Source organism: Manacus vitellinus, unplaced genomic scaffold (assembly GCF_001715985.3).
Source record: "Manacus vitellinus isolate BGI_N305 unplaced genomic scaffold, ASM171598v3 scaffold_22_pilon, whole genome shotgun sequence".
NCBI classification, from domain to species: Eukaryota; Metazoa; Chordata; class Aves; order Passeriformes; family Pipridae; genus Manacus; species Manacus vitellinus.
In genome coordinates, this window is record NW_021939632.1 from 13,084,054 (window position 1) to 13,102,005 (window position 17,952).

General features: G+C 37.3%; 1 protein-coding gene across 1 annotated transcript in view; it reads left to right on the plus strand.

Moving 5' to 3' along the window:
- The window catches only part of COL28A1 (collagen type XXVIII alpha 1 chain), a 34,274-nt gene that overhangs the window by 11,940 nt on the left and 4,382 nt on the right, over positions 1-17,952 (plus strand). Inside the window, exons 13-31 of the mRNA XM_018072475.2 lie at positions 173-241; positions 2,316-2,384; positions 2,815-2,883; positions 2,975-3,043; positions 4,216-4,284; positions 5,477-5,548; positions 6,125-6,193; positions 6,887-6,958; positions 7,835-7,903; positions 8,308-8,376; positions 10,080-10,148; positions 10,627-10,695; positions 11,444-11,512; positions 12,889-12,957; positions 13,661-13,729; positions 14,503-14,583; positions 16,036-16,071; positions 17,190-17,226; positions 17,354-17,911. Coding sequence (XP_017927964.2) covers positions 173-241; positions 2,316-2,384; positions 2,815-2,883; positions 2,975-3,043; positions 4,216-4,284; positions 5,477-5,548; positions 6,125-6,193; positions 6,887-6,958; positions 7,835-7,903; positions 8,308-8,376; positions 10,080-10,148; positions 10,627-10,695; positions 11,444-11,512; positions 12,889-12,957; positions 13,661-13,729; positions 14,503-14,583; positions 16,036-16,071; positions 17,190-17,226; positions 17,354-17,911 — 1,753 coding nt within the window. The remainder of the gene's footprint in view (positions 1-172; positions 242-2,315; positions 2,385-2,814; positions 2,884-2,974; positions 3,044-4,215; positions 4,285-5,476; positions 5,549-6,124; positions 6,194-6,886; positions 6,959-7,834; positions 7,904-8,307; positions 8,377-10,079; positions 10,149-10,626; positions 10,696-11,443; positions 11,513-12,888; positions 12,958-13,660; positions 13,730-14,502; positions 14,584-16,035; positions 16,072-17,189; positions 17,227-17,353; positions 17,912-17,952) is intronic.

The window sequence follows — 17,952 nt, forward strand, 5'->3', positions numbered from 1 at the left end:
GAAAGCTCATCACTTATTCACTGGGAATAGAGTATTACTGTATTATTTTCAACAGAATATCACTACACCAACATTTGAACATGTGCTTATAATTGACAATGACATAGAACACACTGCTGTTCATTTGAGTGATTAATACGTATTCTAGGTCATTTTAAACTTGTGTTAACAGGGGCCTCAAGGACCACAAGGAGTTCAAGGAGAAAGAGGTACACCAGGAGAAGGGCTTCCAGGAGCGAAGGTACAGCAGTCAAAGGATTTTCAGACCAGAGCAGCACCATTCAATGAGTGCACGCCAAAACAAGTCCATTGCAGGCACAGGAATCTGAGAAAAGTACCTTGTAAATTAACATTAAAATTTGGCATCAAACAACCCAATATATTTTCATGGAATTCACTTGGTCCAAACATGACTTGTAGGCACAGCTAGCCTTTGGGGCCTGGAAAGCCGATATTTAATTCCCCTGATGCTTGATTTGTAGGATCTAAGCATGGAATGAGTTCCAGCTATAATTTTAAAACAGCCTTGAGCATAAATAAAATACTATAAAATTGTTTCTAGATGAAGAATTTAGCATTTTGTTGTTGCTTTTTTCTAAGACAGGCTTCTAAGCTTATTACATACCTCAGCCACCAGCTTATGCATTTTAGCAGAAGTCTGAATTCAGTTTGTGGCAAAAGAAAGCTGCTCTTACTAATTTTCAGATCCAGTGGAAGTAATAGCAGTAGTAGTTGTACCTGCATGGATGGATTCACTAGAAGATCCTTTTGCTGCTCAGTGAAAACCAGTTCCCAGGCCGAGTTTGTCACTTCAGCCTTTGGTTACAATAATGAAGTGACACAGCTTGTACACAAGCTAAATAAGCAGCTGAACAGTTTGCTCATTTTTATGTATGCACCAAGGCAATTGTGGTTGGGAAAACAACAAAAAATTGTTTCACAGATGCAGAGCCCAACTGTCCCTTTACCAAAATCTTAGGATTTCTGCTTAGCACAATATTGTAGTCAGCTAGGTTTAAATTTAACTGCTGCTAGCAACATAATATCTTCAAACATCCAGTGTGTATTTTATGATGAATTATATAAATCATTTAACCTCATTGTTGGTGGCTTGTATTTGCTTAGCAGATCTCATGAATTAAAAAACCAAAAAAAAACAATTTGAAGAAAATGCACTTTAAAATCACTCCATTGCCACTGAAACATCAATTTATGTGGGAAGAAACACTACAACTAATAAGTAAAGCACAGCAGCAAGACACAGTGGGAACAAGTACAGACAAGTGCATAATCTAACCAAAACTATTAAGCAATTGAGATAGACAGACAGAATAAAATAATCAAAGTGGAATTCTGCCAGCACTATTGAAACTCTTGGTTCTATAAAAAATGAATTACTTTTTACTGCCAAGTCTGACCTGGAGCCAAGCATGTATCAACAGAGTCTGTATCTCTAATCCTATTTATGGCTGCCAAGCATGTCAGCTTTCTGGTTTTAAACACATTTTAAACAGGTGATTTGTTAATCTAAGCAAATTTACAGTTGCTTTCTTCACAGTGTCTTTACTACAAGCCCACAGTTTGGTAAGAAGGATAATGAAGGCAGATGTTCTAAAGCATCAGGAGTAAAGAATTTAAAACAGAAATCCACATAATGTATTTTAGTCAAAGTTAAAACAATGGAATTGGTTACTGGGGATAGAAAAGACCCATCTGGAGCATAACTTTGATGTCTCGGTGATTCTGTGACAATTTATACAAGCTAACATCTGCCTTTACATGTTTTATTAACATAAGTACAAGAAATCACAATATTTGCATCCTTATTAGTAACTTGCACTTTCCCAAGACCACTGCTTTGTAAACAAACAGTTAGAAAGACAATGACATTTACAAATAGACTTCTACAACAATACTGTTGGCCTGGTCTTCAATCTGGCAAAATGCTTAGGGAGAGCCAGATCCTCCTTGCCACACTTTAATGAGATTAACCCATGAGACAAATCAGCAGAATTCAGTTTTCAGTTAGTCTCAATACTCAGCTCTGTGAACATTTAAATCAGTTCTGGTTTTGCCATTGATTTGAGAGGAAGCAAAACAGGACTTTAAGCAATTGAGATGGGCAGAAAGATAAAAAGAAGCTTGCTCAGCTCTTTCATCAGAAATTTCAAACTGCAGAAAAAACTCATTTGAAAGGATCACCTCTGGAACACAGATTCAGGAGCTGCTTTCTGGTTCTCATTTTGGTTTTCATGATGACAGAATAAGCACTGTCTCTAGTGACACAGTTAACAACATATTATTTTTTCATGTAGGGCGACCGTGGTTTTGATGGACCAAAAGGCCCTCGTGGACTTCCAGGCATCAGCATAAAAGGTGAAAAGGTGAGCAAGGAATACACCAGGGGATTAATGAAATGCCAATAAATCTACATAATACAGGGAATATGGGATTGATAGTCACTGCAAAAGGCGTAATGAGGCAAGGAACCCACAAAAGACCCTGGATAATATGGTATTTTGTTGACATTTTTGTCCAATAAATTCTCCAAACCTATTTTAATATTTCTTCGTATTAAAACAGATGTTAGAAAAAGCATCTGATTCTGTGGGAAAATTTAGGTTTAAAAAGGGAAAAAGAGACTAGCAGTTGTTTGCAGCTGAACTAGCACAAAATAAATGCATATATGAAAAATGAAAGATCAGATTCCCCAACTTCACTGACTTCAAGAGAGGTTAAGTCAACTAGCATGGGAGTTGTCCCAGATTGTTTCTGTATCTTTTCACAACTAAGCAATTGTACTTTTTTTGCCAGGGTGAATTTGGTCCTCCTGGTTTACCTGGACCAGTTGGATTACCTGGAATTGGAATTCAAGGAGAGAAGGTGCAATTTTCACTTCCCCCTCACCTCATACTTAAATGTATAGTAACAGAAACTATTTTATTTTTAATAATTACTTAACTAATCTTCTCAGGGAGTAGAAGGCCCAAAAGGACCACCTGGCTCTAGAGGGCTACCAGGACAGGGACTACCTGGACCAAAGGTTAGGGAATTTTCTGAAGTAAAAGCTACTGTGCTGTTTTTACTGTTATGTTTCATGATTAAGAAATGGTCTATCTCTATCTTTATCCATGTTAAAGTGCTGAACAGCAATCTAAATATTGACGTAGATGCAGATTATTTTCTTTATTAATATTATAAAACTGTACAGCAGATACAACTCTAGTGAAAAGCCTTTGTAAATTGATGCCACAGCTATCTATTTCAGTTTGGGCTTGAGTCAACACAGAACCTGTGAGGTACCACATACCAGACAGTGAGCTGCACTTCATCCAGTACATTTCCTTTTAGAGCGTTGTCTGCCTTGAACTTGCAGTTTCATCAAATCACGTGCAGGTGCAGGGAAACAGTTCCGAAAAGTAATTGCACTTAACAGAGAGGAACACCAAAATTTCAATATCATGTTTATCCTCACTGTACTGTTTTCATGTCAGAAAAATACATACATAGATACCTTAGAGACTGGCTGCCTTCCTTGTTGCTTCTGCTGACTGTTGTCTCACTGTTGAATTTGTGCATTTACTGTGTCTAGACGTTAAAAATGGTCCAAGGTGTAATGAAGATTACCTTTGCTGGAGGAAAAGCGTTAGAATAATTTAGCCTTGACAGATTTGCAAAATACAGAACTGTTAATGAAACACATCACCCTAGAAGTGTTTGGAATTGAGATTTAAACGGATTTCCTGAAAGACATGACAAATAAAGTTCTGAATGACTGAAGGCTATTAAAGCATGGTATAAAGGAACCAGAGGTGTAAGTCAGAGAAGTGTCCATAAAAGGTAAAGAACTTTGCAGCAGCAGATGTCACCTCTTACATTTAAAGTGATTGTGCAGGGATATGCTTTATCACTGGTAAAAAGAAAGAGAAGAATGAATTATCTGTGGAAGCTAGATATGCTCCTGAAATATCAGCTACTTTGGAAGGAAAGATTCCCAGTGACATATAACTATAGATTTACAGCTTTTATAATTTCCAACAATGACTCTTTGGTGACAGCTCAAAATATGTGGCAGATTCCCAACCTTTGTGACCAAGGGTTTAACACAGCATACTAAAGACAATATCATACTAATCTTCCTTTATATGTAAGCAACGAAGCGTATGCTTTGATACTTTTCCATAATAATCTGTCAAAAACTAATATCTACTTAAGGGTGAACAAGGCTTGCCTGGAGAGACTGGAGTGCCAGGAGAAAGAGGTATTGGAGAACCTGGTTCTAAGGTACATTGTTAATAGAGGAATTATTTTATCTATTTATTTATTCAGATTATAAATTTGTGTTTCCTGAGTATCCTTTCTGTAGACACTAAAATAGGTTTAGAAATAAAATCTAGAGTCTTAGTCTTTTAAATTTTTAAGCCAGACTTTCAATAACCTCTACATATGGGAACATTTAAATATACCACTTCTGTACAAAGTAGTAAGATTTATGGTGACTAGAGAAATTTCCACATGCCTGACCCATGCTCAAGTCGGTGCTGCACACAGCTCACCTACAGCTCTGTCCAGAAAACCATCCAGAATATGAAACAGCTGGCAGATTTTACAGTCCCAAGTGTAAGCTACACTATAGCCAGAGAGGTGAAAAAAAGCACTGAATAGTGGTTATTGTGCTGCTCCTTCCCTTTTCAACCAGAATATGATGGAAACAGAGCAGCAGCTACATCCTCACAAGAAACAAGCTGTGCTGACAGACGGAAAGCACAGTTGCTAAGAGGAGAGGAAGCTGTAACCAGATTATCTTAGTGCTGAAGTGACCAAGATAGTAACCAGTCCCTATGTCATTAACAGCCAGATTAACATAAAATATGGGAATAGATGAAAAAGTACTTTCGTGATAGTAGAAAGGCACAGGGCGGTCGTGGTTTTGCTCTTGTTTGTTACAGATTTGGGACAGGGGTTGGAAAAGAAAAGAAATTATTCCACTTCTTTCTTTAATTTCACAAAATACAGTAATGCTGATTGAACCCATTTGACCCCAAATGATCCCATTTCACCTAAAGCCAGGTCAGGCTCTTGAATCTTACATAAATAGGCCCAAGACAATTCCATGCCATCAACAGATTTGCACTGATATTCACCAGTAAGATGTCAATCATGTCACAGTCAGTTCTATCTGATAAATGCTGCCATTTAATGATATGATGGCATTATGTTTGACCTGGAGCATTAACAGCTAAGAATTTTAATTGCACAGATAAAGTGCACAGTTCAAACAATGAGATGGTAGGAAAGCACCAGGTAATGAGAGCTGTCTTTATAAAAAAGTCAAGATATGGGGTCATATGCATAAATATGTGCTATAAATACATTTAAATCATTAGAAAAAAAATTAAATAGATTTCCTCAAGTCAGAGAAAGATTAGTACCAAGTCTGAATTTAATAGAAGGATTTACTTTTTATTGATGTTAGGGTGAGCCAGGGCCTTCAGGACTGGCAGGTCTGCCTGGTCTTCCAGGAGAAGATGGAGCCCCTGGACAAAAGGTTGGTTCATCTCTGTCTGCAGTCTACCTGCTTCCCTCCAAGTATTCCTGCTGCTCTCCCTGTGCTGATACCTGGACCTAGAAGAGAGAGTGGAAAAGCACCACACTTTTTCAGTGAAAAGAATTCTCTTTCGAATATACTTTTTTAGGGTAAACTTTGCTTTCTCTACTTTTTTGGGGGTGGGGCATTGTCTTACATTGTTTACAGGTTTTGGCTTTTTAAAATCCACTAAATGCCCTGCAACTCAGAAGGAAAACCACTAAAATGGCTATGGGAAACCTTTCTGGCCTTCTGATCACGTTATTTTCCTAGAATCAGAAACGCCAGTATTTAAGATTATATAATCAAAGTGTTCAGCCATCACTAAGGCTACTTCATGCATTCCACCTGGAGTTTTATACTGCATGCTTGTGAATGTGGGAAGAAAATCCTGAACCCAGTTGACATCAGTGGGAGTTTTGTCATTGACTCTAAAAGGTCTATGATTTTAATGAACTTATTCAAGGGAATACAGACTTGATCTTGCACCATGTCTATGCAATGCTATGAAATACTCCCTTGATTTTTCTATTCAAGGGTGAACCAGGGTTACCTGGTCTTAGAGGTCCTGAAGGTGCTCCAGGGATTGGAATACAGGGGGAAAAGGTAAGAATGTCTTACTAAAGATGTCACACGATATTGTAATGTTCCAAGAATAAGTTTGTCAAAGCCTTGGCTTTTTTTGTCTAATATAAATAACAAAAAAATACTATTCTGGACTCACAGTTTTATTTTTGTTGTAATTATTACAGCTTAATAATCCTCTTGAATACCAGCTTTCCCTTTACAAACTTTACACTATTCTCAGCTTTTTCTTCCTGGAAGTGCAAGCTGGTCAATCAGACAGGGCATCGTGATCAATTGATTGGCCCTATTTGCCTTAGAATCAAAAAAAAAAGTACTACCAAGTGAATTATATTTTCCTGGTTTGATAATTTTTCTTAGATAGTATCTTTTTAATGTAATAACTTAGTTTTCAGCTGCAAGGATTCAATCTTTAAGATTCCTTTTGGGTTGTCTTTTTTTCCACAGTATTCACTGGTAAGTTAGTTAATTTCATTTTGGATTAAATCTATGTAGTTGTAGCTGTACCAATCCAAAACTGGACAATTACTGAGCAGAATTAACTGACTTGCCAATGAAGGCAATAGGAACAGCTCATGTGCACCACCTACAAGATAGATCTTTGATATCTTTCACTGACATTTACAGTTAATTCCAGTTAGCACATTCTTATAATAATAATAATAATAATTAATATTATTTAGTATGTGTGACATGTCTTCTCCATTTCTGTAGGGAGATCAAGGTCAGAGAGGAATACGTGGATTAACAGGACCAGCAGGAGTGCCTGGACCTCCTGGAGCTAAAGTGAGTTTATTACTATGTTTTGTGTGTAAAATAGCCTCCTAAAGCTGTGCTTTGTTCCAGATCTCAGAAACAACTGTTCCAGAATGAACTTGCTTCATTAAATAATAATAATAATAAAAAAAAAGTCCAGCTAACGCTTCTCTTAGCAAGACACACCATGATCCCTTAAACAGCTAGAAGCATTTTTTAAAAAACTTTGCCTTTACCACATTGCTTCCCTGTTGGTTTACAAAAAGTTAAGGTATCTACTGGTATTTTTATACTGAAATATTTGGGAAGACAGTATTGTGTATGGAATATACATATGTGACAGGACTTTATTTTCCCTTACACTGACTCATAGCTGATATTCTTTTATGAATTTGGAGTTTCCATTAAAATACTCAGTTCTCACTGAAAGTGAGAGAAGAGCTACTCTAGGTTTCTCCTCCAGTTTCTTAGTAAGTCCTTTGCTACTTATACACACAAGAGTATTTCCACATAAAAGGTAAAAGAGGTAAAAAAGTACACTGAAAGGACTATTTTCAAAAAAATCTACTCTAACAGAAAAGTATACATGTTTTCAGTATACCTACAGAGCTGGGCAGGAAGTCTTGAGTGCTGTATGACTAAGTCTCAAATATACTAAGAAAGGGACTTCTAATAGCATCTGTTTGTGCAGTCAGAAGGATCTCATTTCCATTGAGAAAACAGAAGTATGCTTGTTATCAGTTCTCAAACATATTCCACAGATATTCCATGTAGAATTGCATATTAGAAATTCTAACAGAATTTTAATGGAATATTGTAAATTATTGCATAAATGCTTTCTATATGAGATGGTCATGCTCACTTTCAGAAAAATCCATTGGTTTTTCTCTCCTTCCTTCACTGCAGGGAGAGCCTGGTGCACCAGGACGTCTTGGAATGCCAGGCCCTCCTGGAAGAGCTGTGCCTGGGCCAAAGGTAACATCCAGATTCCAGCTCCCAGTGCCTATAAACACAGGGTGAAAACTGAAGTAGGCTATGCTAATACTTGTTGAAACCATTTCAGCCTCAGAAGGTCAACTAAAACTTCTTCTTTCCTATGAATAGAGTTATGGATTATATCCAGTCTAGTTACCACAGTGCTCTCGTATTAACTGTATGGCAGGTTGAGGTATGGCCTACTTTTGTTGATTGCTTTATTTTGAATAACCTTGGATATCAAAATACTTTCTTTATTCTGCTTTTGGGTTTTAATGCTTGCAGTAGCAATAAATAAAATTAGCTATTATGTTTGATATATATAAATTTGTATATCAGAAAACCAGCCTGTGATTGGAGTTTAATAAAATACGTAACAGGAGTATTTATTTTCTTCATTGCAGGGTGACATTGGGTTACCTGGTCTTGCTGGACCAATTGGAGAACCAGGTTTGGGACTTCCTGGGCCAAAGGTAGTTTCTAAATTGTTAAACTAGTTTCTGATAGAACTGTAAAATAAGCCAGGAGGATTTCAGTAAAGCAACAAAAATCTCCTAGGATGGCCAAGTGTTTCACAGTTCTTAACAAATGTGTCCTACAACTCTGTTAGAGTATAAGGATTTGCAGAGCCAGAAAAACATGGATGGTCAATCTTCCAGATTCTGTGAATCAGAAGCTTTCAGATGGCAGAGAACCAGGAGAAGAATGACTGTTTCTAATTGATTAGAAGTGAATGCAGAGAGGACACCTGTTAACTGTGCTTACAACAGCCTACATGTCAAGTACAGTTAATTTTTCTCATCCAGGCTCCTTTGCTTCATTCCTAATTTTGACACATGGTAATCTATAGACTCCAAAAAGGTCTCAGGACATGGGCCAAACTGGTACTGTGAGAAGAAATACCTTAAGTAGTGCAAGAAGAACATGAACAAGTAGCTACAAATCTCTCTCTAGCACTTTTCTAGTATTGCCTCAGTGGTACCTAGATTTGAGTTTCATAATCCACTCTTCATTCCAGGAATGATTTTGTTTGAACACCAAGAAACTCAGGACATATAAACCTGTGTTTCTCAAAATATACTGGATCCTGCTTGCCCCCCCCCTTTTTTTCTTATTGAATTTGACAGTACTTTTGTTCTTTGAGTGAACTGAACATAGTAAGAGAAGCATGAGAAGCGTGTAACAATCTCTATCCCTTTTTGATCAGTCAGAGGTTTTCAAGATCCTTACATTTATTTTCATCAGGAGGAGATTATGATGATGGAGTCACGTACTTTTCTGGTATAGTCCAGCTAATTCAGAGAATTGCATGTTGTCCCATTTCTGGGGATCCAACAAGAATCAATCAACAGGAAGCAAGCCCTTTGCTCAGAGCTGCAAGTCTCTCTCCCTCAGCCTTGAGTCCTCAAGGCTCTTTCAGCTGGGTGACACTGCCTGTTTCTGTGACTATGTTCTTCACTTTTTGCTGTCTTTGTCAGCATGAGTGGTTTTGCTGTTCCTTCATTCTCAGACACACATCTGCACTAAGCTGTACAGGGGAAAGCCTTTTACAATCTGATTTTTTTAAATTATTTTTGCGTTATTTCTGCATGCCCACATTTTGTGTAGCTACAGGGACAAACACAATCTTGATCATCCATTCAACTCTAACTGAGCAGTTCACTGCACCATCCAGTGTGGTTGGGAGGGTTAAAGTCCTTTTAGTTTTCTTGGTAAATTTGTTCCTGAATAATCCAGCCATCTGCATCCATGAAAGAAGCTTAATTATACATCTCCCATAGGAAGCTCCTGTTAGAAGTTTTAATGAGGTTCCATAGCATTATAGGAAAATACAATTCTAGAACAAATTATGATAAAATTATGATAAAAATATGGGGAATGCAACTAACAGAATTTCTTCTTATATGTAGGCCACAAATTACAACAGACAGAGCTCTTGAAAAATACTAAAATTAGTTTCATAGAAGTGAATGCTCCTGTAAATCCTGAGCTGGTACTGTTTTAATCCAGGATTAAATAAACCTAAAAAAAATAATTTACATAGTAAAATACATTAGCAGATAGACAGATAAAATCAATTTACAGTATATTTGCCACAGAAGTTTCACTTCCATGGAAAATTTCCTGCTAACAACTGTATTGGCATTCACTCAGAGGTTTTTCCTGCCTTCATCAGGGTGACCGAGGCCTTCCAGGACCCCCCGGGCCCTTTGGGCCAAAAGGAGATGGTTATCCCGGCCCACCTGTAAGTTTATAGATTTTTTTTTATGTGAATTGGGAACAAATAAGTGCTACACGTAAGTGATTCGCCTCTGTGTCTGACATGCTAGGAAAGATTTGTTGGTCTAAAGGCCTAAAAAGACTCCTCAACTGTGGAAATGCATTTCAGCATAGAAGGAAAATCTCCTTCTGAAATAGTGCAAGACCTTCCCTGTCCTCCACTTCTCTTGATTATGCAGTGCAGAATGGCTGTGGCAACTGTCTTTCCAGGTTAGACTCCTCTGTCTTCAAACACATGCAAGCCCCCTGCATGGCATTCAACACACACACAAATGCCACTGACACCACTTCTGGTTTATAAGAGTAAAATTTAACCAATTGTAGACTAAAGTGATCCCACCAAGAGACAATATATCCAAGACACTACCATACAAATGTTAACAAAAGCACATAGTCAATATAACCGTAAATTAAATGTATGTTGTCTGTGTATACAATTTCAGGGCTTGCCAGGCCTCCCTGGGATTCCTGGTGAACAAGGCCCAGATGGAGTCGGGCTACCAGGACCTAAGGTACAGACCTTAACTTCTAGAAAAGTAAATGCATATGTATATGTATATGTATATGTATATGTATATGTATATGTATATGTATATGTATATGTATATGTATATGCATATGTATATGTATATGTTACTTCGTGGAGATATAATTCCTACTTATATATCACAGTCAGAATACCTATTTAGTCCAGCTTTAACTTCCTTGTCAGTATATAAAAGATAGATCCCATAGAAGCTCTTCAAGCTTCACTTCAGAACTCATCCTGATGCAGATTGCAGGATTACTGGCATTATACAGGCAATTGAAGAATTGACTGCAACTATTTAAACATGCTTAATGTCTCTCAAAAGGACATGCATCTTTTTCCCACTGACCTCAAACCCCTAGCTGTCTGGAGACACTGATAGGAAAAAGCTAGAACAGTGGCAATTTGAACATAGAGTGTGACTCAACTGACAGCAAGCAAAATCTTTGTGGTTTTTTTGTTTTGTTTTCAACACGGGAATTGTAATTCCTGTGTAACTATGCATAATTGGCTGTACATGTCTTGAATATGTTTAGACCACTAGCTGTTTATCCCCAGTAACTTCCTTGTCCTGCCTGCCATATTCATGAGTTATCACTGTTTGGACTTGCACTATGTTGTTCAATAGTTCTCTTCTCTTTGTCCCATCTGAGTATAAGAGGTGCTGGGAATCCTAGAGATAAATTAAACTTTTGTATTCACTACTTATCTCTTAAAGTATCGCCTTTCAGGGTGATCCTGGTATTAGAGGACCAGTTGGCCTCCCCGGTCCACCAGGAGAAGGTTTGCCAGGACCAAAAGTAAGAGATTTAACAATTATGTCTCCCTTTGTCTTTTTTCTAACAAACAAACAAACAAACTATACTATAAAAATGCATAGAAGTGCATAGACATCCACATGTCTTCTGTCTTCACGCTTCACTAGAAACAATTAATCCAACAAATAATCTTTATTTTGTAGAAAATCAAAAATGTTTCTGGTAACTAGCCATAAACCATAGCCTTCTTCCAGTTGCATATGATAAACGATAACCTTGCGTGAAGATCAGTGACAAAACATTTAGCTCCTGCAGGCATTAGCTGCACCTGAGTAGCAAAAGTTTCTTCAAACCTGGCATTGGTCAAAATTAATGGCCTGGCAAGCACTTAGTGTGTCTTGCCCATGCTACTGTTACAGCTATAGGCATACTGTTGAGTTCTTCTAGAATTAATTCTTCTTTTTTACTATACCAACCTAATAAACATATAATGGCCAATAAGGAATCGATCCTTGAAAAAAAGGATTATTTTTGTAGTTATAATATACATCATGACAAAGGCCTGAAAGTAATTGTAACTATAAAAAGCAATTTTCACTATGAAACCTCCCAAATTGGAAATTCTTATGCTCCTACAGCTCAGTTTTAGAAGTCTACTAATGCAAAAGAAATGGTGTAGAATGTAAATGTAAAGGAACTCAACAAAGTCAAATGCAAAGATTATGCAACATAATAATGTGTTACCTGCAGAATGTGGCTTATTGGTCCCAGAGATTCAGTTCACATTGGCATGAAAACCACATCCAGAGCAAAGCAGTAGTGAAGCACTTTCCCAGCCAGGACTAGTCCCAAGGACTGGCATGTGCACAGTATCCTTACAAATGAGGAAAAAGAGAATTTCGTGCAGGGATACTGGAATAGCAATATAGGCATGAAATTAATATTTCACTATGTGGGTTTTGATTGCTTCCTGTGAATAACATATGGAATGGAAACATTTTCTCTAGAGTTCTTTTGAAAACTATCTTATGAATTAGCAACAAGTATTTATTTGCAATGCCACATTAGTATGTATGCCCATGGGTCTTACTTAATGGTGATGAAAGATAACAAAACAATAATAATCCTCTCTTAAATCTTAATTCAGTCCCCAATATCCCAACAATACAATCCTTCCTTCAACACAACGTATATATCTCTCAGCAAGGTTATTTATGTTCAGTAATCATTAAGCCAAGTGACTCCTTTGACGTATAAATTGGATTTTAATAATCTGATAAAGGCTGAAATGAGTCTTTGTCGGACAGAGCAATCTTATCCTCACTACTTATAAAAAGAAATGTCTGGTAGAGGGTGGACAAGAAATTACATGGTGGTACAACAATTTATTGTGTATTTTTATTCTGAATATTCTCTAGGGAACCATAGGACGCCCAGGGCCACCTGGCTCTCTGGGACCTCCTGGTGAAGGTATTCAAGGAACTAAGGTAAATTAATTCATGTCTCCAATATTTAACCTGTGCTGAGCGGTCAGTCTGACCATCACAGTGTTAGGGAGATTTCACATAGTTTCTTATATGAAGAGAGCCTCAGGCGAGAAAATGAGAAGGATAATGGGAGCTTACAAAGTATGTTCTGTATCTGTATGTTCTGCTCTGATACAGAACGTGTGCTGTGAACAACCAGCCCAAGCACACGTGTTGAGGGAGAAGGAAGGAACTTTCATCAAAGATACCTTTACGAAATTAAAAATACCATTTCTTCTTCCTCAGCTCTCATGCCCATGGAGACAGCCTGAAGTAGTTATATGAATACTATGGTAGAGAAAGCGTCTCCATCCTGAATCTATGTGTAATATTAATTTTTCCCTATAACATGCACTTTTACCCAAAGCATCAGTCAGATGAGACACACTCAAAAGACAGAAATAAGAAAAAAGGAATGAGAATGAATAAAATGGGATAGAAAGAGGGAACAAATTAAAATTAAAATCAATAATGTGGTTTTTCAATATTATATAACTTTATACTGAAGAAATATTTGAGAAATATAAGCTAGCTACTACATTGTCTCAAGTGCCTCAAAATACTTGTTAAAATGCAGTTTGAAACACTTTCTCTTTGAACATTTAAACTTAAAGCATGATTAATGATTACAAAGAGTTAATATCACTACTTGGATTATCATTAGGGGGAACAAGGAATTCAAGGAATGCCAGGACCACGAGGCCCTCCTGGAGATGGGCTTTTAGGACAGAAGGTATGATATGTAAATGAGAGATAATGCCCTAGATGGAAAAGAACACACTGAAAATACTCATTACAGTCAGCTCTCATTGAAGGCTTATAAATTCTGTGTAAAGGGAATGGGCATTTGGGAAAACCCCAGATATTGGAAGATTATATTATTATTAGAAGTTATTTTATTATTAGATTTAATATTACTGCCTTTCTTTCACCCACTATGCAAAATTTGGGCTTTACATCAATGTTAAGAAAAAGAGAACTTTAGATTGGAATCAGTTTTTAGATGCAATCACATTGGCTCAGAAAGGCTGTACAAAATACCATAGTCTACTAAAAATCAAACCAGGACACACGAATCCATCTGTTTGCAATTCCAAATTTTCTGGGCCAAAAGGTTTCTCAGAGTGATATTCTCATTATTCATTCCAATGACACCCTTGGATTTCTTTTCTATTTCCCTACTGTTATCTTATTTTCCTAAGACACTGATAATAATTTCCATCACGTAATATCACATGAAACCCCTCTATAGTGTGCATATAGTTGTTTGAGATGGTTCATTGTTCAAACAGCTTCACTTTTTTTTTCCCATAAGGATGCTTAGCCAATCCTATAAGTTATTAATGAAAGTCACAAAATACCAAGTTATTTAAATGATGTCTAACGAAGATTTCTGTCATATCAGAAGCTGAAGGAAAATTCAACAAAGGCAACTAGAGAGAAATTTGAAAAGTGTAATAAAAACTGAATTATGCTTTCTGTCTGCTTACCAACATGGTTTTACAGGGAGATCGAGGAGCTACAGGTGACAAGGGGAAAAAAGGAGAAAAAGGTGATGTGGGTGACCCTGGTTTATCTGGAGAACCCGTGAGTAACTCAGGTTTATCATGGCTGTTTTCTTAAACCATGTAATAACAAAGCTGAGTTGTGTGTTCTTCTTTCTATTTAACTACATATAATCTGAAATACTTAAGAAACTGAAACAATGAAAAACTTTAAAAGCAAAAAGACATTTCCTTGATTAATACCCCACTTATCCCACAGATGTGGTTTCTCTCTTAAGGAAGTTGTCATGATTTAACCCCAGCCAGCAACTAAATACCGTGCAGCCACTCAGTCACCTACCCCCTAGCCTTGTGGGCCACTAGGGGGCAGGATGAATAAGATAAAAAAAGTAAAACAAAACTAAAAATAAAATTCACATACAGAAGGACAAGCCTCATGGGTGGACATAAAACAGTTTAGTAATTGAACCAAAGTATAATAATAATCATAATAATGAAAAAAACAAGTGATGCCCAATACAGTTGTTCACCACCTGCTGACCAGTGCCCAGCCCACCCCCAAGCAGTGATCGGCCCCTCCCAGCCAGCTCCCCCCAGTTTGTGTACTGAGTGTGACATCCTATGCTATGGAATATCCCTTTGGCCACTTGGGGTCAGCTGTCCTGGCCATGTTCCCTGCAGTTCCTTCTGCAGCTCCTCACTGGCAGAGCATGGGAAACTGAAAAGTCCTTGACTTAGGGTAAGCGCCACTTAGCAACATCCAAAACATCAGTGTGTTGTCAGCATGATTCCCATAGTAAACCCAAAACACAGCCCTAAACCAGCTACTAAGAAGAAAATGAACTCTATCCCAGCTGAAACCAGGAGAGCAGTGAAGGACAACTGCCATGTTTCAAGACAAAACTATGCAATTCTATTCTATGGCTAGCAAATAACTACAGCTCAGACTTTCCCTCAAAGCTGATGAACAATGAGGGGAGTCAAAATGAAAACTTCTGCTGATGGGCAGGTCCCATGTGGTGCTCTTCTGTTCTGAAATTTGCATACTATTAAGTAGGAATATATAAACTCCATTGCTGGGGGGGTGACATGTATATATATATATATACACTAACATATAAATAGTCCATATTTTAAAAATTCATTTTTGTCCTGCTACTGGCCCTATTAAACTCACACATGATGAAGCAGAATTCTCATTATTCCAGGGTGTCAGGCAGGTACACAGTCTATTGAGAGAGGAAATCAACACAACATGGTAGACAAGAAAGCTTTGCACAGATTCTCCCTTTCTAATGTAAACTGACAATCGGTGATTGAGTGGGAGACTTGAGGTCATCCAATTCCCATATAACACCATCACCTTAGGAGGCTGCAGATACTGAATGCACAAGGTAGTATCACAAACACCACTTTTTCTAGCCGAAGTTCCTATTGGCCAAATATTGTTCAAATAATGGTATTGATGCAGTCATATTCTGAATTACAATGTTACTAATTAATTGCAATGTTGAATTAACAATCACTGTTACAGGGCAAAACTGGACCAAAGGGAGAGCAAGGTCTAACAGTAAGCAAATTCCATTATTTAAATCCCCTTATGGCAAGATATAAACAATACTAGATCAGATGAAACATATCCTGTTAATTATTTTGGATGGAGCTTTCTGACAAGAAGTGGTCTCAGTAATACTGCAGCATGAAACCACTCAAAGATTTCTGATTTTTTCTCATCTACTTTCTACTGAAATGGAATTTTAAGTTCCTGGTAATTTTAGGCATTTTTCTGTTATATGTTCTTTTACAGTTAGCTTTAGATGACTCAGGAGTACACTTGCTGCAGAAAGGATTTTTTACAAGTATTTAAGAGTATAAAGAGCAAGGATCTTCAAACTTGTCATGGTCTGTCATGCTATGAACTTAATTATATTTCTGCTAAGTCTGAACTGCACTTGACCCAAATTCAGTAAAAGTATGTCAGTGACTACTACTAAGTTTTATGGAAGCTGAGCAGCAGTAGCAAAAGGTTGTATTTGAAAGGCTGACTCAATGCCAAATGAGTCCTGTCATGCACTTAAAAAAATATAACCAAGGATTTCTCTAATAACAAGAAACACTTTGTTCACAGAAGGTCTCACTTTTCTGAACAGACAGCTCCGAAGGCAGCAGCTGTTTTTTCTTTTTTCTGATGAAATCTGGGTAACAGAGTGGGCCAGATACACCAGGGCTTCCAACTCCCAATTCCATTCTGTGTGGGTGCTCTGTCATACATCAGCTCACTACAAGCAATACAATTCCTAAAGTTGGGTCTGTTTCTCCACTCCCAACACATTTAAAATGGATATCATTATTCAGATACTAAAATATGAATGATTTTCAGTTTTAATGAGAATCAGTTAATCACAAAACATTTTTACAATAACAGTAGTTAACTGTTTTCGATAAAGATGTTTCTGTGTTGTCAAGTTAATGATTGTTATATGCATATGAAACAGTTCAGTGTAAAATGTGGGACTCATTCCCTGTTTGGAAGGTCAGGTTTGGAAGTTAAACAGTAAGATTTTTCTAAGTTCCTGTAGGACACAAATATTAATTTTAAACAAAATATTTGTTAGTGTCAATATTATGCATTATCTGAAAGAGGCAAAGTTGTAAAATAATTTCATATTTAATTCTTTTCATATCCAGAGAGAAGATATAATTAAATTAATTAAAGAGATATGTGGTAAGTACTCAGGAAATCTTTACGTTCAGGTTCTATATTTTCTTTATTACATTTACATTCTTCTCCTTTCCAAAAGGATACCATGTCAAGTCATTGTGATCTGGGTTTTTTTATTTTTCCTTTGCAGGTTGTGGCATTAAATGTAAGGAAATTCCTATGGAGCTTGTATTTGTGATTGACAGCTCTGAGAGTGTGGGACCAGAAAATTTTGAGATTGTCAAAGACTTTGTAACTGCTTTAGTAGACAGAGTAACTGTAGGCAGAAATGCTACTAGAATTGGCCTGGTGTTATACAGTTTAGAAGTTCAACTAGAATTTGGTCTCAACAAATATACAACTCGTCAGGACGTTAAGCAAGCAATCAGAAAAATGCAATACATGGGAGAAGGCACTTACACAGGAACTGCTATCCGTAAAGCAACCCAGGAAGGATTCCTCGGTGCTCGAGCAGGAGTGCGGAAAGTAGCTCTTGTGCTGACAGATGGCCAAGCAGACAAGAGAGAAGCTGTAAAACTGGACACTGCCGTTCGAGAGGCTCACGCAGCAAACATCGAAATGTACGCAATAGGAATTGTAAACACTTCAGATCCGACACAGGCCGAGTTTGTGCGCGAGCTCAATCTGATCGCCTCAGATCCAGACACAGAACACATGTTTCTCATTGATGACTTTAACACCCTTCCAGGTGCGTTCACTGAAGTTATGCATTGTATCTGATGCTTCTCA